Genomic DNA, 26,776 nt, shown 5'->3' on the forward strand with positions numbered 1-26,776 from the left:
GAAACAAAACCATAAACTACGTACACCTATTCAAGCATTCAATGGCCCTGTAGTATAAGTATTGGTATTAGTAACATTATGGGAAATTTTTGAATGATACCCAGCACTGTGTTTTGTTTTTTCAGGCTGACACACAGGGTGGTTCAACGGACTGATATAAACAGAGATTTCCTGTGACAGGAGCTGTAGCCTTCTTGTGGTAGATATCACAGCCCGCTTTTCCTGTTTTTGTTTGTACAGTACAGTGAGGCAGGCAGATGGATTCCACCCAAACATCTTGCTTGGTGACCCCAAAAAATATTACCAAATGTCTGTTAATGATCGATAATCGTATAGAACAATGGTCAAATTAAGTGTTCAGTGAAACATGTTTGTCTTTATAAAAAAAATACGCCATAGTCACTATAAGATTTTTGTTTGTGTGTGTGTCTTTTAATTGAATTATATCTGTCTGAATTATAGCTATGTAACTGTATGCAATATATCTCCATTTTACCATTTGCTTCTGTGGATTATATTGGATACAGAATGGCAAAATGTCACCATCACGGTGTTCTGAGCTTCCTTCCGGTCATTAGTGAATAATAATAGTACACCAGAGTCATTACATGACGTTTATCAGCTTTAAGCTTGTTTTAGGGTGCTATTCTGTTTCTACTGCTGTAATTTATGAAGTGGTAAACGTCTGTTCACCATTGAATTCATAGACTCCTAAATTGACAAATCTCTGTAATGTGTGCCTAGAGACAAAATCAGTTAGGAAAATATTTTATTTTTAAATTCACTGATGCTTTAGACTACAGAGGTGATTGTTATATTTATTAAGTGATTAATGTTTGGAGAGAGAAAAAAAGAAATGCTATTTATTTTTTGCAGTTTGGATCACTTTTCCTGTTCTCTTTAAGTTATAGTGATGAAACGTAATCATTTAGCTGTAAAATAGATTCTTGTGCTTCCTTCTGATTGTACATAGTTTGAAAAAAAAAGTTTGAATGTTTCTAATGACTCCTGATAAAGTGATCTGTTGGGGTTGGAGAAATAAAATACATGATGGAAATTGTACTTCTGCTATATTAAACAATTTTTTTCCCTTATGTACATTTAGTGATTCTTTTTTTTTTTTAAAGAGAATATGGAAATGTCTCTGGTTACTCAGCATAACCATGGTTTCCTGAGAGGAGGGAACAAGACACTACGTGTTTGGGGAACCCATTTCCTCCAAGATGCTGAAGCCTGATTGAATCACTCAGTTCTTCCGCAATTCATAGTTTTCACGTGATGTGAAGCAAAAACCACGCTTTACTTCACTGACTGCCAGTTATTTTTATGAGGTTTGCATTAGGCAGTAATAAAGACAGTGATATTTAAATGCCAAATTCAATACACACCTTATTATTGATGCATATTTTGTACAGGCAAAGCCGATGAACCCAGAAAATAAACTCAATGCGCAATGTTTAATATTAAATGTTTTCTAATAGAAAACCATTATAGAGAAAACTTTATTTATTTTTTTTTTTATTTTTTTTATTTTTTTTTTTTACAGCATTGTGTTCATTTTCTGGGCTCATTTGCTTGCCTGTATAATGCATGCATAATCAACCATGTGTGTAGGGATGAGTATCGTTAAGGTTTTAACGGTATTCTATATTGACACGCATCTGTTTTTCTTCCAGCTGTTCATGTCCAATTAAAACACAAACTGTTTAAGTGAACACTTTTCAAGCTGGCCATTTAGACATATTTTGTGTGTATTTAATTGCTTGGATGTGCACCTAAAGTCCAAAGTGTAATTTGCTTGTCTAGTTGCTATCCTTACTGGAACATGCACACATGTCAGCCTGGGAAACGACTTGCTTCTGAATTGCAAATAGAAAAATGCATCAGAGACAAATATCTAAATGTTATTGCATTTTAAAACAGCTGGTGACTACATGATGGAATTTGCAGGATAATGTCTATATAGCAACAATAAATGTATGTGTATATTTTTTTTCCATTCCAGCCCTTCACAGAAGTGTCAGATTCCTCTACAGGGGGTGTAGCCGATCAGCCCATCAGCTTTTCCTTTTCTCCACAGCCATAATGTCTCTTTCATCATGTTGTATCGCCCATTGGAAGCTGTCCCAGAAGTTGTCTGGTTTCTTCTATAAAATGAACACTCAAGAGAACCACATTGTATGCTTTGACCACAACTGCATATAAGCAGTTTGTGTTATGGTCATCTTGTGCACCTGTCCAAAATTGAAGGAATCTCATCCAGTTAACAATATATGTATATATAGTGGTTCTTTATTTTATTTTAAAAAGCAAGTAAAGAGTAAGCAATTCCTTCTTTGCCGAATGCAGAAAAGAATAATAATCTATTCTGTCTGTTGTATTTCATATTCTATAATCAGCTTGATGCTTTGTATCATGACTTCAGACTGAAATCTTGTAAATAGTCTAAAATGTGAAAACGAGTCAAGAAATATTAGCTGAATATGGCCGTTTAAAAGTCACTCAATCTTGTTCTCATTGATCACAAAGCACAAGTTATTTTAGTTATCTAAAGTCTCAATATCTGCAATGTATCACATTTCAGGCTGTCCCCCGGGATAACAGACACAAACTTCCTACATGTAAGGATAAGAAGTAATGCAAGCTATCCCTTTGAAAATATCTATTTTACATTATATTATTTATTGATTCATCAATATAATTCTCTTGTGGCTCCCACTTTTCATATAAAATTCAGCCAAATCATCTAAATGCAGTTGTAAATTTCTGCTCTATACATTGTCATACATCTAATCAACATACATCTAATCAACATCACTTTGTTTGTGACTGACAATGCCTTTTAAAATAGCAGTGCATTGATCTAACAGCAAGAGTAGATTCATTTAAAAACTTCACTAAATCCAAGTGATCTTAGAATGGCAAATAGTCATTAGGTGAATGTGTACTTAACAATTTGCATAAATATACTACTCTGCTGTTTTACCCATCCTGTCCAGATCAAGGGCCATACATAGACAATCAGAAGAATTGCATTTTGGCAATTTATTTGTTTTAGTGCCTTGCAAGAACTTCACAATACCATCTCTCAAATCATTTAAAGATCAATCTTGGAAGGACCTTTGAATATGTCTATGTGATAATAGGTAGCAAAGATGGCCTTTCACGATGCGTTCATTCGCTTTTTAGGAATAAGTAATGAAAAATTAATTTTTTGAAAAACATCTATTCTCCTTTTCACAACCGTGAGGATAACCTGCAGATTAACAGTCGGTTTCAACCCGATACTGTTCTTCTTGTATGTCTTACACAGGATGAGGATAACCCACTCTGCCAAATAGGACAGTCCAAATTCATGGCATGAAAATCCATCCATTTCTTAACAGACAGCAAGTATAATTCATTAAAGATGATTTCTCACCTGTCTGTAGAAATACCTGAAAAAAATCAAGCCCCATTTGATAAATAAAAATATTTTTAGGCTCTTTATCTTTCAATGCCGTCCGACTATTCTCAGTCCTTGCATGGAAAGAATTATAAACATGAAGCCAATTTGGCTGTTCACAAACTTCTTCAAAGTTTATATTAGAGCCATTCATTATATAGTTGCATTGCAAGGGGTGATGCAGTGGTTTATCCTATAAGAATTGTACACTACATCATATAGGAATGTCTAGCAAACCAAGGGTTTTCCTTCCTGCTACCTCTAGAGCCCAAAATGTGTATATTACATCTGGATCGTATTTAAAATGAAAGTATGGCTAGGAATTTCTGGACATATTAGGAGCACACTTGGCCAAGGATACCTTTTCTCAACTGAACTATACAGTTTAGTCAGTCTAAACTCAATAACCTTCGGGCAGTCCTCCTCTGAACATCTGAAATCCTGATGTGTTGGCATGTGTGTAGACATCGAGATAGAGAGAAGTAAGACTACTGAGAGAGAGAAAACAGAAGAGAGGAGGGAGTGAGACAGAAGAAAAGGAGTGAGAAGAGATGAGGGATTGCAGAGAGGCACATTTACAGAAACATAAGGCAGAGAGCATGGCATAAAAAAAAAATGACGTGACATTCAGCCAAGTATGGTGGCCCATACTCAGAATTCATGCTCTGCATTTAACCCATCCAAAGTGCACACACACACACAAAGTAGTGGGCAGCCACTTATGCTGCGGTGCCCGGGGAGCAGTTGGGGGTTCAGTGCCTTGCTCAAGGGCACCTCAGTTGTGGTATTGCTGGCCTGGGACTTGAACCCACAACCTAAGGAGTCAAACTCTCTAACCACTAGGCCACAACTTCCACAAAATATTATGTATAAAATAACAGTATGTCATGCAAAGATGTTGAAGATTAGCAGAAAGGTGGGCAAGTTATTATATGATGAGCTTTTACCACACAAAGGCAGTTTATTAAGTGTACTGAAAAACCTCTTCCACTGACTTTCAGTTTAAACAGAAAAGTTTCAGTCTTACTTTTGGGGGTGGTCCATTGCTCCTGTCACATTGTACATCCTGTTTTACATCCTCTTTCCTCTCTACCTAAAAATAAGCCTCACAGATTTTGCCTAGTTATGTTACTGTGTCAACAGGATTATTATTCAAAGACCAGCATGCATGACATGTTCACCCAGAATCATTTTTTGATCAAATTATTGCAGTTTGTTCTACTGTCCTCATGTAAATGAGTGTATTTCATAATACTGTCAATCGTGTTTTATAGAAAATGTGCCTCTTAAGTGTTTGAGTATTTCCATCCTGCTGATGATCATGAGTAATTTATTTGTAAAAAAAATTTTGAAACACTTCTTGCAGGTATTTCTTGGAAAGAAGACAGAATTGTTCGTAAAATATTATATATTTCTTTTAATTCTTAATTTTTTTCCTTCTGAACTGTAGGTTATATATGTGTGTGAATGTCAGTTTTATGATTTTTTTTTTCTTTTCTTTTTTTTAGAGTGCTTAATTGTGAGTCTAAGAACAAATCAATTTGGTTAAATTGTAATCTTTTTTACAAATGATTAATCTGAGTTTGACTGCACTGGTACGCAGCACACTTGACTCGGAGACGCAGCCTCTGTCTACTTTTGTCGCTTTCGGTTTTTCCTCTAGAGACAGCGGATACTCGAGGATTTCCTCATGAGGAGGAGAGAGTTTGAACTGTGAATAAAGGGTGTGGGTTGTTGTGAAACCGCGTTTCAACATGAACAAAACCTAAAATACTTGTGCTAAACATATCAAGAGAAGTTAATGAACGGTAAGGTAAGATGTTTTAATCTGTTTAATCTTGTTTTGGTTTAGAGTCAGACCAAACAAGTCACTTTGTTTCCTTTTCTCCGCAAGAAGGATAAAATAATTTTAAGTTTAGTATTTCAATTTTAAATGGGTTTAAATTGGTGTTTAAATTGTTGGTTTTCGATCATTATGCTCAGAAAATGACGCTGTTGCAAACTCAACGCAACAACAAGATAGCTGTTTGCAGGTCTGGTTTTGAGCTGAATATGATTCTTAATGTTTCGGTATGATTGTCGTGTCTTAAATATAAGTTGAGCGAAAGAGGTCTGTACATTTTATATATAACAATGAATTGCGGCGACTTTGGTTACTTTGAAAAATGCATTTCAGTGCAAATGAGTTACTATTAAACTTACTATGGAATTGGCAATGTAACCTATTTCAAATACCTTAAAATTAACTATTCAGCAGGCCTATGTGCAGAAGTGGGTATACTCTTAATTTATGGCACGACTTTTTTTTAAAGCACCCAGCAAAGGATGAACATAATGTGTTATAAACAGTGATACAGCCAGTAGCATTTGCATATTGTCACTTAACTTCTGCTTCTTGATTTCAAAAAGTAAGGATCATAATAAAATTAAAATTAGCCACAGACGAGGTGCATATTTTGCAATAATAACAGGGACGTGCACAGACATTTTGAGGGGCAGGGGCTCAAGTGAAATAAAGGGCACTAATCATAATTAGGTTTTTTTTTTTTTTTTTAAACAAAAAAGTATAGGCTATATATATATATATATATATATATATATATATATATATATATATATATATATATATATATTAACGCAACTCTGACTTCCTTTAAAAAAAAAAAATTTAAAAAGTTAATTAATTTTATCTTTCTCAAACTCACGCAATTGTTTCATTTTCAAAAGATGTCTACAAAATAATCAGTTCACAGAAACCATGGTCTCCTCAGTATTCACTAGGTTTATAGAGCAGCAAAGGAAACCATTCCACAATGTGCATGTTTTGAAAACATTTTCTATGCTACTAGTTTCAAGTATATATGAAGAGTTCAGATGCAAAAGCCTCTAAGTGCCATCTGAAATTTTCTTATGAGCTTTTTTTTTCAAGCTCGTATTTAAGTTCAGTAATTTAACTTAAATGACAATTAATAGGTTATTTTCATTGCCAGTAATGTGAAATAAGTGAACATAAACATACAAGCTTGATAAAAATGATCATTATTGAAGGAAATTTCAGATGTCACTTGGAGGATTTTTCATCTGAACTCTTCATATTTAGAATAACCTAAATAACTGCATCAAACAGAGGGGCGTGTTTTACTAATAATTTGTTTATTTTTGCACAAGGCACTACGTCGTTTTAATTATTTTGGTGTTATCAGAATACATAACACTTTAAAATTAAACTTACCAAAATAATTGAGTAAAAATTCAATAAAAGCCAATGTCATGTATGTATTTGTGGTGGTATGGAATACTATTTTACAAAGGTTTCGACGAAATAAAAAAAGTTAAATTACTTAAATAGTTAATTTATAAGCGGTGTTCAGTTATTGGACTTCTGTGCTAGTTACAGCTTGTCCATAACGAACACCATGTTCAAGCATAAGGGTGTCCATCAGTACACGTGGCACCAGGACACCCTAGGCCGTAGGTCGATGATCGACTTTGTGGTCGTTTCATCCGACCTCCGGCCGTATGTCTTGGACACTCGGGTGAAGAGAGGGGCGGAGCTGTCAACCGATCACCACCTGGTGGTGAGTTGGATCCGATGGCGGGGGAGGAAGCTGGACAGACTCGGCAGACCCAAACGTACTGTGAGGGTCTGCTGGGAACGTTTGGCCGAGTCTCCTGTCAGAGAGATCTTCAACTCCCACCTCCGGCAGAGCTTCGACCGGATCCCGAGGGAGGCTGGAGATATTGAGTCCGAGTGGACCATGTTCTCCACCTCCATTGTCGAAGCGGCCGCTCGGAGCTGTGGCCGTAAGGTTTCCGGTGCCTGTCGAGGTGGCAATCCCCGAACCCGGTGGTGGACACCGGAAGTAAGGGATGCCGTCAAGCTGAAGAAGGAGTCCTATCGGGCCTGGTTGGCTTGTGGGACTCCTGAGGCAGCTGACAGGTACCGGCAGGCCAAGCGGACTACAGCCCGGGTGGTTGTGGAGGCAAAAACTCGGGCCTGGGAGGAGTTCGGTGAGGCCATGGAGAAGGACTATCGGTCAGCCTCGAAGAGATTCTGGCAAACCGTCCGGCGCCTCAGGAGAGGGAAGCAGTGCCCTACCAACGCTGTTTACAGTAAAGGTGGGGAGCTGTTGACCTCAACTGGGGATGTCGTTGGACGGTGGAAGGAATACTTCGAGGATCTCCTCAATCCCGCTGTCACGTCTTCCATTGAGGAAGCAGAGGCTGAGGGCTCAGATGTGGACTCGTCCATCACCCAAGCTGAAGTCACCGAGGTAGTCAAGAAACTCCTCGGTGGCAAGGCACCGGGGGTGGATGAGATCCGCCCTGAGTACCTCAAGTCTCTGGATGTTGTGGGGCTGTCTTGGCTGACACGCCTCTGCAGCACCGCGTGGCAGTCGGGGACGGTGCCTCTGGGATGGCAGACCGGGGTGGTGGTCCCTCTTTTTAAGAAGGGGGACCGGAGGGTGTGTTCCAACTACAGGGGGATCACACTTCTCAGCCTCCCTGGGAAAGTCTATGCCAGGGTACTGGAGAGGAGAATCCGGCCGATAGTAGAACCTCGGATTCAGGAGGAACAGTGTGGTTTTCGTCCAGGCCGTGGAACACTGGACCAGCTCTATACCCTCTACAGGGTGCTGGAGGGTTCATGGGAGTTTGCCCAACCAGTCCACATGTGCTTTGTGGATTTGGAGAAGGCATTCGACTGTGTCCCTCGCGGCGGCCTGTGGAGGGTGCTCCGGGAGTATGGGGTCCGGGGCCCTTTGCTAAGGGCTATCCGGTCCCTGTATGACCGGAGCAGGAGCTTGGTTCGTATTGCCAGCAGTAAGTCAGACTTGTTCCCGGTGCGTGTTGGACTCCGGCAGGGCTGCCCTTTGTCGCCGGTTCTGTTCATGATTTTTATGGACAGAATTTCTAGGCGCAGCCAGGGGCCGGAGGGGGTCAGGTTTGGTGACAACACGATTTCGTCTCTGCTCTTTGCGGATGATGTTGTCGTGTTGGCCTCATCAAGCCAGGACCTTCAGCATGCACTGGGACGGTTTGCAGCCGAGTGTGAAGCGGCTGGGATGAGAATCAGCACCTCCAAATCCGAGGCCATGGTCCTCAGTCGGAAAAGGGTGGCTTGCCCACTTCAGGTTGGTGGAGAGTTCCTGCCTCAAGTGGAGGAGTTTAAGTATCTTGGGGTCTTGTTCACGAGTGAGGGAAGGATGGAACGGGAGATTGACAGACGGATCGGTGCAGCTTCTGCAGTAATGCGGTCGATGTACCGGTCTGTCGTGGTGAAGAAAGAGCTGAGCCGCAAGGCGGAGCTCTCGATTTACCGGTCAATCTACGTTCCTACTCTCACCTATGGTCATGAGCTTTGGGTCATGACCGAAAGGACAAGATCCCGGAAACAGGTGGCCGAAATGAGCTTTCTCCGCAGGGTGGCTGGGCGATCCCTTAGAGATAGGGTGAGAAGCTCAGTCACCCGGGAGGAGCTCAGAGTAGAGCCGCTGCTCCTCCACATCGAGAGGGGTCAGCTGAGGTGGCTCGGGCATCTGTTCCGGATGCCTCCTGGACGCCTTCCCGGGAAGGTGTTCCGGGCGCGTCCCACTGGGAGGAGACCCCGGGGAAGACCTAGGACACGCTGGAGAGACTATGTCTCCCGGCTGGCCTGGGAACGCCTCGGTGTCCCCCCAGAAGAGCTGGAGGAAGTGTCTAGGGAGAGGGAAGTCTGGGGTTCTCTGCTTAGACTGCTGCCCCCGCGACCCGGCCCCGGATAAGCGGAAGAAGATGGATGGAGTTAATTTATAAATATTGTTATTTTTAAAGTTTAATGTTAACTTATTTCTACTCAGTTTTATTTATTAATGTACCAGATGCAGTTACTCAGATTTACTACATTTTTTAGAGTGTATCCTCCATCTGTTTGCATCTGTAGATTTCTTCTAAATTCACCCATTTAGATTTCTAAATTTCAGGGGGAAAGACTCTTGATGTAAGTCAATAACTGGGGACGTTCTGTATGCAAATTAGGCGTCAACTATTTAAAATGCGCACATTTGCATCTAATTGACAGGGAAATGCAGGTAAATAGGATAAACAAAATAACTAAAGCATATCACCTGGTGGTGATATATGCTTATTTTATTAACTTATTTTATTACATGGCTTGGTTGAATTCCAATGTAGAATGCAGTCTGTTATAACAACAGACCGCTGTGCGGAGTATAACAGACCGTTGCCATGAAAAACAGAGCGTTGCTATGGACTCACAGGATTCTAACCGTAGAGACAGAGCGGACTATTTTCTTTAGCGGAAGCAATACAATCGGGTTTGAAAATCGGGGGAGAGGGAGAGGGAGCGCTTCAGAACTCCTGACCTGATATTTAGATACTATATTTCAATAAATATATTTGTTTGACAGGGAAGCTGTGTGCAAACAGAAATATATATTATTTTTCAAAAATAAAAAAAAAGCATCCCAGAAAAAAGGGCACTTTCTCTCCAGGAATAAAAAGGGCAGGTGCTCAAGCCCCCTTTCATGTCTATGTGTGCACGTGCCTGAATAATAATATATATATAGACTGGAGCAGTGGTTTTCAACCTGTGGTCCGCGGCCCCCTAGTGGGTCGCGGTGGTATTGCAGGTGGGCCGCCAATAATTTTCTGTTCATTTCCAGTCCATTCTAGGACTGTGCGATTAAAAGGAATCGTCATAAAATCACGATTTGAGCGTGCGCGATTTCTAAATCGCTTTATAGCACGATTTTCCATGGCCCTGACCTCCCGCAGATCCAATCAGAATGCATTGCGTCTAGCGCGAGAACAGAACAGACTGGGCATATGCCTGTAACTCCAGGTTCACACTCTGTCTGTGATGCGCCTTTTTTCTGAGCCAATGTTAACGGATCAGAGCGTTCACACAGCACGCGGTAAAAGGCTAGAAATAAAAGCGTGCGAAAATAATTAATATCTAACACATGAGCATAGAGAGAGTTGTGAGTGCACAGGACACAGTTTTAGTGAGAGGAGACACGTTTTAAGTGCGCACACTCTCTCCGTGCAGAGCAGCATGTATCTGAGCAAGCACGTCTGGTTTTGTGACAGAGTAAAGGAAATCTGCGTGCGAACAGAGAGATTTGTGCTCGTGCATTATTTTAATGTGCTTTCGCGTTAAATTTATACGCTCTCGCTGCTGACCTCATACACATACTGTATACACACTGCAAACACCTGAAGCACCGCTACAATTAATGAGCTCTATGAACAATGCATGGCAAAAAAAAAAAAAAGTCCCTGTAAACGGGATTTTTTATTTTATTTTTATTTTTGCCATAAGTCTGTACATTTTGTTAAATCTTTACTATAGTGATAATTTTGACTTATGTCTGTTCTAGAGACTTTACAACTTTTTGATAAAGCTCTAATTGGTTTTCTTTTGGAAATATGTTTCAAATTAATCCTGAATGCATTTATGACTGTAAAAGCATATCGGTGTGTCACAATCGCAAAATTGATCAAAGAAATCGCGATAGGTTTTTTTTTTCATATTGCACAGCCCTAGTTCATTCAATAAATACAGTTAACAATCTAGTTTCTGAGTACTAAGTTATTACAATAGCGGGGTCAGTTAATTTTTTTGAAGTGGGCCGCGCAAACATGTGTGTGGTTGTGTGGGCCGCGAGTTGAAAAAGGTTGGGAACCACTGGACTGGAGCAATTCACATTTTGTCAGAACCTTTCCCAGCAAACATTTGGACGTCTTTTGACCGTTGAAAAGACGTCAGTCCGACACGTCCCGTCATGGTTGAAAAATAGTTCCAAAATGAAAGTTGAACCGACGTCTTTGACGTCTTCTGGACGTGAACTGCACGTCTTTTCTGCACGTCTCTTGGACGTCTAAATGCGTCATCTTCTGGACGTCCAAATGCGTCGATTTCTGGACGTCGTCGTTTAAATGTTTAAATGCGTTGCTGCATAGTTTACGTGTATGTATATATATATATAAGCCTGCATGTAAAATAATCACACACCCACTGTGTAACATCGTGAAAGGCAATCAATTATGTCTTGAGGTTTAACACATCTTGACAGAAGTTCTAGACCGGTCCGGTGGTATTGCAGGTGGGCCGCCAATAATTTTCTGTTCATTTCCAGTCCATTCTAGGACTGTGCGATTAAAAGGAATCGTCATAAAATCACGATTTGAGCGTGCGCGATTTCTAAATCGCTTTATAGCACGATTTTCCATGGCCCTGACCTCCCGCAGATCCAATCAGAATGCATTGCGTCTAGCGCGAGAACAGAACAGACTGGGCATATGCCTGTAACTCCAGGTTCACACTCTGTCTGTGATGCGCCTTTTTTCTGAGCCAATGTTAACGGATCAGAGCGTTCACACAGCACGCGGTAAAAGGCTAGAAATAAAAGCGTGCGAAAATAATTAATATCTAACACATGAGCATAGAGAGAGTTGTGAGTGCACAGGACACAGTTTTAGTGAGAGGAGACACGTTTTAAGTGCGCACACTCTCTCCGTGCAGAGCAGCATGTATCTGAGCAAGCACGTCTGGTTTTGTGACAGAGTAAAGGAAATCTGCGTGCGAACAGAGAGATTTGTGCTCGTGCATTATTTTAATGTGCTTTCGCGTTAAATTTATACGCTCTCGCTGCTGACCTCATACACATACTGTATACACACTGCAAACACCTGAAGCACCGCTACAATTAATGAGCTCTATGAACAATGCATGGCAAAAAAAAAAAAAAGTCCCTGTAAACGGGATTTTTTATTTTATTTTTATTTTTGCCATAAGTCTGTACATTTTGTTAAATCTTTACTATAGTGATAATTTTGACTTATGTCTGTTCTAGAGACTTTACAACTTTTTGATAAAGCTCTAATTGGTTTTCTTTTGGAAATATGTTTCAAATTAATCCTGAATGCATTTATGACTGTAAAAGCATATCGGTGTGTCACAATCGCAAAATTGATCAAAGAAATCGCGATAGGTTTTTTTTTTCATATTGCACAGCCCTAGTTCATTCAATAAATACAGTTAACAATCTAGTTTCTGAGTACTAAGTTATTACAATAGCGGGGTCAGTTAATTTTTTTGAAGTGGGCCGCGCAAACATGTGTGTGGTTGTGTGGGCCGCGAGTTGAAAAAGGTTGGGAACCACTGGACTGGAGCAATTCACATTTTGTCAGAACCTTTCCCAGCAAACATTTGGACGTCTTTTGACCGTTGAAAAGACGTCAGTCCGACACGTCCCGTCATGGTTGAAAAATAGTTCCAAAATGAAAGTTGAACCGACGTCTTTGACGTCTTCTGGACGTGAACTGCACGTCTTTTCTGCACGTCTCTTGGACGTCTAAATGCGTCATCTTCTGGACGTCCAAATGCGTCGATTTCTGGACGTCGTCGTTTAAATGTTTAAATGCGTTGCTGCATAGTTTACGTGTATGTATATATATATATAAGCCTGCATGTAAAATAATCACACACCCACTGTGTAACATCGTGAAAGGCAATCAATTATGTCTTGAGGTTTAACACATCTTGACAGAAGTTCTAGACCGGTCCAGTCAGACCTGAACGTCCATAAAACATCTTAATCAAGTGTACATCACAAACAATAACACATTATTTGTGGACATATGCAAAAAAGAAGCATGTTCTGATTTAGCACATTTTATTGTTTTTGAACAGTTTAACATCTGTTAACCAAACTAAAATACCAATTACAAAATACTGAATTATTATATAAAGGGATAGTTTACCCAAAAATGAAAATTCTGTCTTTTACTCACCCTCATGTTTCAAACCTGTATACCTTTCTATGTTCTGACAATATTGTTTTCACGTTTGCTTTACTGGGTCAATGACAAATAAAAATCTTCAAGATGATTAAAATGTAATCTTTGTATCCATTTTGGATTTCTGAAATAAGTTTACAGGCCTACCATTTTCGTCAGAAATATGATTTAATGAGGGTCATCACTGAATAAAAAATGCTGAAATACTCAATCTTGAAGTCCATTATTATTGTCAAAAATTTCTATTTTCGCAGAATTTGTTTATTAATGTATTTATTAATTGCATTTATTTGTAAATACTTTAATCATATAAATAATATTAAGAATATTATATTTGAACGTGGCATAACCACCTTGCAGGAGCCATTGTTGTCATGTGACAAGAAAATCATAAAACATAGAAGACCCTCATCATAAAATATGTTTGAAATCATTGCTATTTATAAAATCAAAGTAGCATAAATGATGTTAAACTGTATAGAACCGACAAAAATTCAAATATTACATTTCTGAGAATGCGTTCACGTGTTTTCCACTAAAATGTTAAAAGATGGTTTCTTTTTATCATGTCTTTATTAATCTTGTCATTGACTTACACAGTTGTCTTATAAACACAAAGATATTTGGAAGAATATTTGTAACCAAGCAGATCTCACAATCCATTAACTGCCATTGTAGGAAAAATGATTATGATCGTAACATGAGGGTGAGAAAATTATTACTATTTTCATTTTTGGGTGAACTATCCCTTAATCCCATTACATTAGTTTGGCTCATTTCTTGTAACCTCCACCCTCAGCTCTTCCTGGAGCGAGCTTCAGGTGTTCTGCCATCGTTGCATCAGTCTCAGAGCCTCCACCTCTTCACAGCAGCTGAGGGAAGAGAATATATTTATTTTTAAAATAAATAAAATAAAAAATTTGAGATAAATGACATGCACTTATTTTCAAAATATCTTCATGGTCTACAGCTAAAAATAAATAAATAAATAAAAAACCTTGGAACAAGATGAATGAATCATGAATGAAACATTAGAAAAAGGTAATCAACATGCATTAGATTTTATTTTTATTGTATAAAAGATGTTGTGTTTTAATGTGTTGCCGTTGAGAAACACTTTACTGGGTGTGTAACTGTGAGAAAGTGAACAGGACATTTCTGATAAGACAGGAGGGCTGTGATGTCCCCTGAATAATTAATTAAAGCGTACCAATAAAAATTACATCAATATAAGTAACTTTTAGCCTACTAACGTTAGCGAGTTTTAGCCATACTCAGTGAATTTCAGTTGACAACGTGGGCATCATTTCTCTCAGTTCCTTCGTGTCAAACAAGTAAAACTAAAGCACGTTAATCAAATAATACAAAATGTACTTACCCAACAGTAGATTTTATATAAAGTCAAAGTCACCTTTTTTTATATAGCGCTTTAAACAAAATACATTGCGTCAAAGCAACTGAACAACATTCATTAGGAAAACAGTGTCAATAATGCAAAAATGATAGTTAAAGGCAGTTCATCATTGAATTCAGTTATGTCATCTCTGTTCAATTAAATAGTGTCTGTGCATTTATTTGCAATCAAGTCAACGATATCGCTGTAGATGAAGTGTCCCCAACTAAGCAAGCCAGAGGCGACAGCGGCAAGGAACCGAAACTCCATCGGTGACAGAATGGAGAAAAAAACCTTGGGAGAAACCAGGCTCAGTTGGGGGGCCAGTTCTCCTCTGACCAGACGAAACCAGTAGTTCAATTCCAGGCTGCAGCAAAGTCAGATTGTGCAGAAGAATCATCTGTTTCCTGTGGTCTTGTCCTGGTGCTCCTCTGAGACAAGGTCTTTACAGGGGATCTGTATCTGGGGCTCTAGTTGTCCTGGTCTCCGCTGTCTTTCAGGGATGTAGAGGTCCTTTCTAGGTGCTGATCCAGCATCTTGTCTGGATACGTACTGGATCCGGGTGACTACAGTGACCCTCTGATCTGGACACAGACTGGATCTGGTGGCCACGGTGACCTCGGAACAAGAGAGAAACAGTAAAATATTAGCGTAGAGGCCATTCTTCTAATGATGTAGCAAGTACATAGGCTGTTATGGGAAGTGTTTCCGGTTCCGGTTTACCTAATTAATGCAACCTAAAAATCCTTTAACGGATTTGGATAATAAAAGTATGTTATGTGTATGCCAGGTTAAAGAGATGGGTCTTTAATCTAGATTTAAACTGCAAGAGTGTGTCTGCCTCCCGAACAATGTTGGGTAGGTTATTCCAGAGTTTGGGCGCCAAATAGGAAAAGGATCTGCCGCCCTCAGTTGATTTTGATATTCTAGGTATTATCAAATTGCCTGAGTTTTGAGAACGTAGCGGACGTAGAGGATTATAATGTAAAAGGAGCTCATTCAAATACTGAGGTGCTAAACCATTCAGGGCTTTATAAGTAATAAGCAATATTTTAAAATCTATACGATGCTTGATAGGGAGCCAGTGCAGTGTTGACAGGACAGGGCTAATATGGTCATACTTCCTGGTTCTAGTAAGAACTCTTGCTGCTGCATTTTGGACTAGCTGTAGTTTGTTTACTAAGCGTGCAGAACAACCACCCAATAAAGCATTACAATAATCTAACCTTGAGGTCATAAAAGCATGGATTAACATTTCTGCATTTGACATTGAGAGCATAGGCTGTAATTTAGATATATTTTTGAGATGGAAAAATGCAGTTTTACAAATGCTAGAGACGTGGCTTTCTTAGGAAAGATTGCGATCAAATAGCACACCTCTTTAAAACCTCTTAAAAACTACTTGGTACACTTAAATTAATTATTGCAGTATTAATCAAGGTGTAAGCACAGCTTTTGCATATTCCACAAGGATTTCATAGAGGGTCACGATGGACGTGTAATGCACGTGTAAAAGACGTCAAATAGTGACGTCCTCTCACAACCGATTCACAACACGGGTAAATATTGAACTACACGCAGCTAAAAGTCAAAGTCACAATTATACATGCAACCCCATAGAACTATAGACATGTACAAATATATCTGAATGCATTTTTAGAAAATGTTCTGTGTTAAATATTTCTACCGATATATGCCGTCCTACCGCGACTATTTTTGGCCGGCCACACGACGTCACCGTCGGACCAATGTTTGCTGGGTAGTAAAGAAGCCTATGACAGCTACTCTTTGTACACGACTTTATGTTATGATTTATACTAACTAAACACGAGCACTGCATTTTTCAAAATAAAAATGCAATTAACCCAAATAGACCATTAGTACAACTTGCCATTCACTCTCAAAAATGATGTTAAAAATAGCACAACCTGTGTTTGTTTCACACCTCTGTGTAGTTAAGGACAAGAAATGTTGTGTTCATTGTAACTCAACCAATGTGTTTTTCCTCGTAAGAGTGTTGAAATGTTTTACACAATAATGTATTATATTACACAATTTGTGCCAAGTGTATGTTATTTTTTTAACAGACCTTGTATGCAATAAAAGCACAGCAAACACATATATTTTATACAGAATTTATTAAACCGGCTAAAAAGTTCAAATTAAAAAGTAAACAGTCAAAATATAGTAATTTAAACATTAACAGTGTTGCTTGAGTAAAAAGAAAAGTTCCTTGAGTTAATTAATCAAGTTTGTACTTTGAATATATATATTTAAAAAATGTTATAGGCTATTTCACAGCATTATGAATCTTTTTATTATTTATTTTATTACGTATTTTTGATTTAAGTGATGATGATGATGAAGGTCGGTGGAATGACGTTTACTGTTTATCTGCCTTTCAAGTCAATAACAGTCACATGCGCTTCAGGGGATTCAATTTCATTGAAATCTGCAAGAGTGCAAATAAGCACACCTTTGTTATTTATTATATACATAACGAGTATCAAGCTAATGTTGGTTAGAAGAATGCTAAGAAAAACGAAAGGCTCAGAGATAACGTGACGTTTAATGTCTTATTACAAAATTCGTGGCACAGTGAGCTCTGTTAATATTCAATAAGAGAGAGTTTGATGAACGGGATGAATTTCCTTATGTGAAACACTACAACGTGTCAATGATGCCATTTTAAAAAAGCCATCTTAATTAACTAATTAACTCACAATAAATCTAACAAAAGAAGACATTAATTAATTTACAACACATTAAAACAAAGTGAAAGTCACGATTCTCTGCCATGGTCAAATGCAAGCAGGACATTTTTTTTATTATTATTATTTATTTGTGTGTGTGTGTGTGTGTGTGTGTGTGTGATTTAAAAAAGCAGACAATAGCCTAAGCCTTTATGGTAACATCAATGTGAGTTGTTTATTTCGCACATTATCTAATCAGATAAATGCACCTACAGTTAAGTGCAGACCGGTAGGCTATTGAAGTGTAAATACAGCAGTCATAACTTTGTATTAGCTGAGTATATTTCATTAATATTAATTAGGCATTTTAAATGATGTCAAACAAAACTTCAAGTTTTATTTCTCTTTTATTTTTTTCCTTGTGCCTTTCCGTGTTTTTATAGTGTTCACATTATGAATACTATTAACATTTACTCACTCCATGGCAAATTCTTAAAGTCCCCCTGTGGTGAAAATCATTTTTTTATGATGTTTATTTGTTTATGTGCTGTTTTTATATGCTTTTAGACAAACCATGTGCCAATCCATTTAGCAACACCATTGCTGAGTATTTTCTCCTTAAAACTGTAGTTTCCCAAAGGCAGTCACCGAAACGCAGTTTGAAACTCTTTTTTGTTTGCTACATCCCAAATTCAATAACCAATCGCGTCAAGGGATCCTATCCTAAGCATATCATAACTGTGCTGCAAAGCAGAGGGCCTACTAGTGAGAAGGAAGCAAGGTTGATCAGGTAACAGTTATATATTTTTTCTGTAGTTGTTTCACCAACTTAATATTTCCCCCTGTTTTTTACGATGTCATGTGCTGTTAGCGCTTATTTATTTCTATTTAGAAGCACAAACTATAATAATAAACTGCGGCATATAGTAAATGAATGAACAGCCCTTTCTACCCTCAATAACCATGGCTGAAGTGCCCTTCAGCAAGGCACTGAACCCCCAGTTGCTCTCCAGACACTGGATATAGCTGTCCACTTCTCCGGGTTGTTGTTTACAACTCACTGCTGTGAGTGTGCACTTGGATGGGTTAAATGCAGAGCTCCAATTCCAAATATGGGTTACCATACTTTGCAAATGTCATGGCTTTCACTTTCACTTTCAATACTCTTTCATTTATACTACAAATATGGGTAGGACATCATTGGAAACCAAAATTTTGTCTAAATTAAAAATTACTGCCAAATTCATGCCTTTGAAATATAAAGAAAACCGAATGCTTAGTATGTAAACTGTGAAGTATAGTGTGAATACTAGCAATATTCTACGGTTTGGAAACATGTTTCTATATCAACAACAACTTATTACAGTTTTTCTTGATTGTTTAAACACATTTCTTGAAACTATGCTTCGCATTCTCAAAACAGTAAACACGAATCCATAACCTCTAACTCAATTCCCCAAACTTCCTATGTTCAGGTCAAAATGGAGCTCTTCACTCAAAACAACTCAATCTTGCTAAAAACACCAAACTTCTCTCAGATATGACACACAAACAGTGAAAAACACACATACTTCAACACAGTTTTACGCACTGATGAGATAAATTCAAAACAATACTACAAAAACCAGTAATAATTGTGGTACTCCCCACATGTTTTATTCCTTAATTTAATGTACTGTAGAGCAGTGGTTCCCAAAAAAAGCACTGCCATAGAGTACATTACAATACTGCACACAACAACAAAAATAAGTATTCTGCCCTATATCCTGTTTTTGTTCTGGAACAGGCCAAAGAACCTCTATAACTTCACAGGATACACTGGCCTTGGCCAGGGCCGGATTAAGGTGGGTGCTATTGATGCTGCAGCATCAGGCCCATTCCTGAAATAGACCCAGATAAAAACAGACAGGAATTTCCTGGAAGCTGAACAGTTTTCATTTGCAACATTAACCTCAAAATAATTCTTAGAATGAAATTTGGAGTCCGACTTTCGGATGCATATAACTACAGTGTTACTTATTATACAGTTACTATTATTACTGATGTAACTATTTTCCAAGCCAATGCTCCTTAACCGATTATTAACTGTTAACCGACAAGATTATTTTTAATTAGAATTAAATTAAATTAAAAAGGATAAGTGTCTGTGACCCATTAAAAAATACTAACAGAAAAACATAATAAAGCTAGGCTATATATAGGCCTATATAAATAAAACGAATAAACAGGCCTCCACCAGAAATATATTTTTACTTAAAACATGTAAGAAAATTAAGAAAATTTAAGAAAACTGTGCAACGAGTAGCTGAGTTTCGGTTCATTTTTCGGCCGGCAGAAAGTGGCATCCTATTTTTCTTTAGACTTATTTAACAAAAGAACAGAGATTTGTTTTTATTGTGAATGTACACAAATAAAGGCAAACATTTTACAATTCGGATTGTCTTTGACTAAAAGAAGTCATAAAAATTCAAGTGATTGCAGCGGCGCCGCATGCGCACAGTTGAAAATGCAGCCTCTTTATCATAATAAAATAAAGTAAGTCAAACATGAAGAAAAAAAAACAAGAAAACACACACGCACACTGCTCAGTTTACAGTTTTTCTCAATTGCTTTAAAACTTTTCTTAAAACTATGCCTCGTATTCTTAAAACAGTAAACACAAATCCATAACTTCTAACTCAATTCCCCAAACTTCCTATATTCAGGTCAAAATGAAGCTCTACACTCAAAACATATCAATCTTGCTGAAAAACCAAACTATGCTCTCAGATATGACACAGTCAAAAACACACACACACTTCAACACAGTTTTACACACTGATGAGATAAATTAAAAACAATACTACAAAAACCGGTAATACAGTTTTTTTCAATTGTTTACACGCAATTTTGAAAACCGAGTTCTTTTTGTCAAAATATAAATCACAATTATCCAAACACCACAATCAATTAGCAAAATTCCTAGATTGTTTGCAAAATGACACACTTCAGTCAAAACATATACACATATTTGTGAAAATGCTATTTGTTTTCATTTAACCAACACCGTCATCAATGATCATACACTATTGCAGCCAGTTTCACACTGCTGTGATAAATAAAAAACACATTTGTAAAAAAAAAAAAAAAGAGATTTTTGGCCAGACATTCTTACTGTATGTAAGAGATAATTTAGGTGACAAAAATAATAGTGAGAAACTCACAACATTATTCATGATTTGTTTTGAGATATAAGGAGAATGTAGACAAATACTGTAGGCCTACTATAACCTTACCAAGCACTGCACAACACTTGATGCTGCAGACTGAATATTTCAAGTATTTATTTCAATACTTACAGTATTTCTTACCATAATCAGTTACAGTAATCAACCAACAATGATATAAATTACTGTAAACAAATAAAATCTATAGACAAATAAAAATTACTGCATGAATTACAGTACATACACTTTGACTCTGAAGAAAAGTAAAGTAAAAGTAAACAGAAATGAAAGAAAACTACTGTAAAAGCAACAAGAATACTGTAACTATCCGTCTCTCCGTCTGGCTGGATCAGGCAATAAGATTTCATCCACATCACAGGCTATGTCTTCATTGACAAGGCACCGTTGGAAGAATCGCCTTGTGTGACGAATCCGCCCCTGCAATGAAGCTGCTTCAATAAGATCACATGCCTGTTCCATGGCCTGAATGAGGGGCAAACGGTCATAAGGCCGCAGGTCATATACCTTCCACCGCCACGCTGAAAAAAATTCTATAGGATTCAGGAAGGGGGAGTATGGGGGAGGGTATAAAACTTCAAAATCAGGGTGATCATGGAACCAGTTCTGGACCAGAGCAGCCCGATGAAATGAGACATTGTCCCAAACGACAATGTACCGCATCTGGTCCACTTGGTGTAATGCTGTGACAATCTCATGCAATCGGTCAAGAAATGCAAGTATCAGATTTGCATTATAGGGTCCCAGATTTGCATGGTGGTGGAGGACCCCATTTTGTGTGATAGCAGCGCAAAGGGTGATGTTACCCCCTCGCTGCCCTGGCACATTGGTGATTGCCCTGTGCCCAATTACATTTCTCCCTCTTCTTCTTGTTTTTGCAAGGTTAAATCCAGCCTCATCCACATATATAAATTCATGTTGAATTTCAGCAGCATCCATTTGCAAGACTCTCTGAAACACATTAAAGAAAATAGGATGCTATTCAATATCTATAGCACAGTATTTTTTTTTGTGACAGAACATTATGAGCAGTGCATGATACCACACCATAGTCAGATGAACAATGCATAGCTCCACATACTCATTGCGCAGATGTTTCACTCTCTCTGAATTTCTGTCAAATGGTACCCGATACAGTTGCTTCATGTATATTTGATTTTTCTTTAGGATTCGACCTAATGTTGACAGAGAGACTCGTTGGATGTTATTGAAAATATTGTCATCATTGATGATATTGGCTTGGATTTCTCGTAGCCTGATACAATTATTGGCCAAAACCATGTTTACAATGGCGGCCTCTTGTGCACGACTAAACATAGGGCCCCTTCCACCTTGGTGTCCCCATATATATATATATATATATATATATATATATAGCTCCACATACTCATTGCGCAGATGTTTCACTCTCTCTGAATTTCTGTCAAATGGTACCCGATACAGTTGCTTCATGTATATTTGATTTTTCTTTAGGATTCGACCTAATGTTGACAGAGAGACTCGTTGGATGTTATTGAAAATATTGTCATCATTGATGATATTGGCTTGGATTTCTCGTAGCCTGATACAATTATTGGCCAAAACCATGTTTACAATGGCGGCCTCTTGTGCACGACTAAACATAGGGCCCCTTCCACCTTGGTGTCCCCATATATATATATATATATATATATATATATATACACACACACACACACACACACATTTATGTCTGTCAAATATCACAGTAAACAATATTGATTATACAAGCTTCAGTTTCAATGTATACTGTGTGGTTAGCTTACCTGTTTTCTCGATGAAATGTCTGACGCAACAGTATTTCTGCTGAGATTTGGTTGAACTCTTTGTCCAGCTTCCATCAGTGTCAGTCCATGGTTGATAACATGGTCAATAAGTGTTGCACAGATTTCTCGAGTCAAATTTGGTCCTCGTCTTCTTTGTTCAGGTTCTATCACCTCTTCAAGTCCTTCTCTACCTCTTCCTCTACCTAGGTGTCTTCCTCTACCTCCTTCTCCTCTTCCTCTACCTCCTTCTCCTCTACCTATGCCTCTTCCTTTTCCTCCTCCTTCTCCTCTTCCTCTACCTCCTTCTCTTCTTCCTCTACCTTCTTCTCCTCTACCTATGCCTCTTCCTCTACCTCCTTCTCCTCTTCCTCTACCTCCTTCTCTTCTTCCTCTACCTTCTTCTCCTCTACCTATGCCTCTTCCTCTACCTCCTTCTCCTCTTTCTCTACCTTCTTTTCCTCTACCTCCTTCTCCTCTTCCTCTACCTTCTTCTCCTCTACCTATGCCTCTTCCTCTACCTCCTTCTCCTCTTCCTCTACCTCTACCATCTCCTCTTTGCGCTCCCTCTCTCATTCTCACTCTTCTTCTTCATCTTCTAACTCCTTCCATTTTTGTTGAAGACAGGTGAACTCACCTGCTGCCTTTTATAGCACACCTGAGTGCTGTGTTTACAAATTAGCACATGTGTGCTTCCAAACCTGGTAGATGTGTTTATCCAATTCGTTCATTAGTGTGGTAATTGGCAATCCGGTGCTTTGTAATTACAAGGAAGTAACCTCACAATCCTTATCTGTGTCTAAGGTGTGAAAATGTGTGTAGAGTTTTACAAATCACTGTGTGTAATGTTTTGCAAAAACGGTGAAGCAGACATTGTGTGTAATGTTGTGCAAATCTGTGGAGGTGTTTTGCTCATTGGAGTAAAACTTTGCTAATTGTGTGGAAATTTTAATTTTAGTGTGTAAACAATCTTAAAAAACTGTAAGTGTGGTACTCCCCAAATGTTTTATGCCTTACTTTAATGTACTGTAGAGTACAGTACAATACAGCAATCAACAACAAAAATAATTATTCTGCCCCTATCGCGTTTTTGGTTTGGAACAGGCCAAAGAACCTGTTCAACATCACAGTTTTTACTGGCCTTGTCCAGGCAGCGGGGGTAAAATCCTCCCACCTGTCTGATGTCCTTGTGTCATTGTTCACAAACAAGATATGTCAATATAACACTGCACCAAAAGTTATACAAAGAAGTTGAACAGTCTGGATGACAGTTACTGTAGTGAAATGCAGAAGTGTAGTTATGTATGCAGAAGTTATGTATGCCATATATTAATTTTCAAAAATACAAATGTATACATTACTGTTTGTGGGATATTGATTGAAAAAAAAAGTTGTCTGACCCCCCCCCCCCCCCCCAAAAATACACATTACAATATCAGTGTGAAATAGAAAAGAAAAGTTAGTTGCAGGAATGTAACTAAACAATCACAACTTTTTTATGTTGTGCACAAGTGACTAAATAATGTGGAGCTTGAAAAAGTAGTTTTAAGTAGTTTTAATTCCTGATTTTAGAAATGCACCAAAGCCACTGAGAAAAACTGTAAGCTGACTATGGCTCTTTATCCATCGAAGGTTCGGATTGGTGTGTGATCAATTTTGATTTCTAGTGTTTCCACTTGTGTAATTGTGTGCTAATTGAGCTCAAACTGTGCAGACTTAAGTGAACAATATTGAATGCTATGCTAGTGCTTTTTAAATGAACACATGGTGTAAGCACTAAGAAATGTAGGGATTTGTGTGAAGAGTTTTGTATTAACAGTTCACCAAATCTGATTCATGTGTTAAAACAGGTCTATATATGTTTATATATATATGTATATGTAGATATACCCATAGCCTATTTTAACCATGCAGTAATCCTTTTTAAATATTTTGATAATTTACTGAAAATAAATAAATAAATAAATAAATGACTTTTTAAACCATTTAACTGATTATTAATCAGTCAAAATTAGCTGATACAGTTTGCTGCATTGATGCGCACTCAGAAACCGGTGACTGTGAACGAATCAGCAGAGCTTGTACAAGCTTTTGTCATTGTTGAATCTTTCTTAGATGTTTCCAAATGTCGAAATTGGGTTGCGCATCTATCTGTGCATGATGGTGTCCAGTGCCTCTGGCGAGCGGAGCTTCTCAAAGTTGGGAATAGTCAAAGGAGAGCTGCGGTCCTCAGTGGGACAGGAAAGGCTAAGCATGTTATGCTGTCTTCACTGACACGATCGAAGAACTTGCGCTTGCTAAATCTTGCTAAATATAAGTAAGCAGCACTAGCACAGTAGTAAGAGTGACAATATGCCTAGGTTAAATTGATCTGGTTTAGATTTAGTTTTATTTGTCAGACAATTGCTATAGAATGTTGATGTTACAGCTTGATGTTAATCTCAAGCGATAATACGTCGTTATCATTATTCATGTTCAATAAAGGCTGGCTGGTTGTGTCACTTCTTGGTCGGTCTGAGTGCACATGTACGTTGAGTGTCGAATGCACATGCACCAATGCAGAGAAAAAATAGGCCCTTTTTGCGCTGCAGCATCAGGCCTAATTTGGTCTTAATCCGGCCCTGGCCTTGGCCAGGCATCGGGGGTAAAATCCTCTCGCATGCCTGATGTCCTTGTGTCATCATTCACAAAATGCCTAGTCATGATGTCATTGTAACACTGCACTCTGTTAGTATTATCTGATGTAAACTATGACAACAGTTTGGATGACAGTTACTATATTGAAATGCAGAAGGATGCACTTCTTATGTATGCCATATATCCATTTCAAAAGTAACAACAATGTCATTGTGAAATAGAAAAGAAAAATAAATATGCGCACAAACTAAGGTGAATATAAAAATAACTCTTGTGGTTGTCCTCTGTCTATATATGCTTTCCAATTGAAGGTTCATGAGATGTACCTTTGAGCTATTTCAGAGAACTATATAATACATTTTGAGCAACATGACAGTAGCAACTGATAATGTAGGAAACCAAAGACAAATGTACATAATCATTTACATTAATGTACCTAAGCAATCGCAACTTGATCAAAAGATCAAAACTTTTTATGATGTGCACAAGTGACTAAATAATGTGGAGGTTGAAAAAATTGTTGTGAGAATTTAATTCCTGATTCGAGAAATGCACCAAAGCCACTGAGAAAAACTGTAAGCTGACTTTGGCCGTTCATCCATTGAAGGTTCTGATTGGTGTGTGTGATAAATTTTGACTTCTAGTGTTTCCTCCTAGTGTAATTGCGTGCTAATTGAACTCAAACTGTGCAGACTTGAATGAACAATATTGAATGCTATGCTAGTGCTTTTTAAATGACCACATGGTGTAACCACTAAGAAATGTAGGGATTTGTGTGTAGAGTTTTGCAGGAACAGTACACTAAATCTGACTCATTTGTTAAAGCAGGGGAATAGTGTTTATAGACTAGTTCAGCAAAAGGTTGTGCTTTTTCAATGGCGCTATGGTTTTGAAATTTTAGTTCAAGAGCCTGGTTATAGTTTTCAAACATGTTTAAACTAGGTAAAAAAAATTAAATCAACACATGCTTTTTGAGAGTGTTTTTTAAATCTACTAATAATGAATAATGTATATTTTGTGTAATTTATGGTGTTTAAACCTTACCTGTAAACTCACATTTCGGCCATGAAAGTTTTGATGGCATTTTCTTTTCATATTACCTTCATATAATGCCTGCAATAAAGAAGCGTTGCAGTCATTATATGAATTTTCATTTTTGGGTGGAGTATCCCTTTAAGGCATCCCTTTTATCTCAAAAGAACACATGCGGTGTTTAAAGGGCGTGAACTGCTGCGCACTTGCATACTGGACTGCAACACAAGATTTTCTTAAATTAAGGCTAATAACTTACCATTTTGGGTTGTTTCTCACAAAACCTCCAGTAGGCTATGCCTTCAGAAGAACCTTTGGAATATACTACGGCACAAGTTGCAAAGGATCATTTTACAACACATAAAAAAAAATTTAAATGAGAAAGTGCAAGCAGGAATTTTTTTTTATTTTGTGTGTGTGTGGGTGTTCCAAAAAAGCAGATAATAAGGCTTTTCAACAACATCATTGTGAGTTGTATAGTTCACACATTATCTAAGCAGATAAATGTGCAGTCAAGCGCAGACTGGTAGGATATTGAAGTGTAAATACAGCAGTCATAACTTTGTATTAGCTGAGTATATTTCATTAATATTGAGTAGGCATTTTAAATGATGTCCAAAAAAAAATTCAAGTATTTCTCCGCCAACTAAACTTCCAAAGCAAAGTCCTTGTGCCTTCTCTCCGCGTTGTTATAGTGTTCACATTATGAATACTATTAATACCTCCACTCTCCATGGTGAATGGTATTAAAAATTAAGTATATATTA

At 38.0% G+C, this 26,776-nt stretch overlaps 2 protein-coding genes across 4 annotated transcripts in view; both read left to right on the top strand.

The window, feature by feature from the left end:
- The window catches only part of LOC132114805 (low-density lipoprotein receptor-related protein 8), a 29,652-nt gene extending 28,606 nt beyond the window's left edge, over positions 1-1,046 (top strand). Inside the window, exon 12 of the mRNA XM_059523135.1 lies at positions 126-1,046. Within this exon, the coding sequence (XP_059379118.1) occupies positions 126-155 (30 nt within the window). The 3' untranslated portion in view covers positions 156-1,046. The remainder of the gene's footprint in view (positions 1-125) is intronic.
- A 4,068-nt stretch (positions 1,047-5,114) lies between these two features.
- LOC132114806 (N-acetyllactosaminide beta-1,3-N-acetylglucosaminyltransferase 3-like) overlaps positions 5,115-26,776 on the top strand; it is a 33,774-nt gene continuing 12,112 nt past the window's right edge. The window contains exon 1 of one of the 3 annotated variants that reach the window (XM_059523136.1): positions 5,115-5,253. In XM_059523136.1, the coding sequence (XP_059379119.1) occupies positions 5,247-5,253 (7 nt within the window). In that variant the 5' untranslated portion in view covers positions 5,115-5,246. Of the gene's footprint in view, positions 5,259-19,143; positions 19,180-26,776 lie in introns of those variants that run through there. The other 2 variants (XM_059523137.1, XM_059523138.1) reach the window with 2 other exon arrangements.

Source organism: Carassius carassius, chromosome 34 (genome assembly GCF_963082965.1).
Source record: "Carassius carassius chromosome 34, fCarCar2.1, whole genome shotgun sequence".
Lineage (NCBI taxonomy): Eukaryota > Metazoa > Chordata > Actinopteri > Cypriniformes > Cyprinidae > Carassius > Carassius carassius.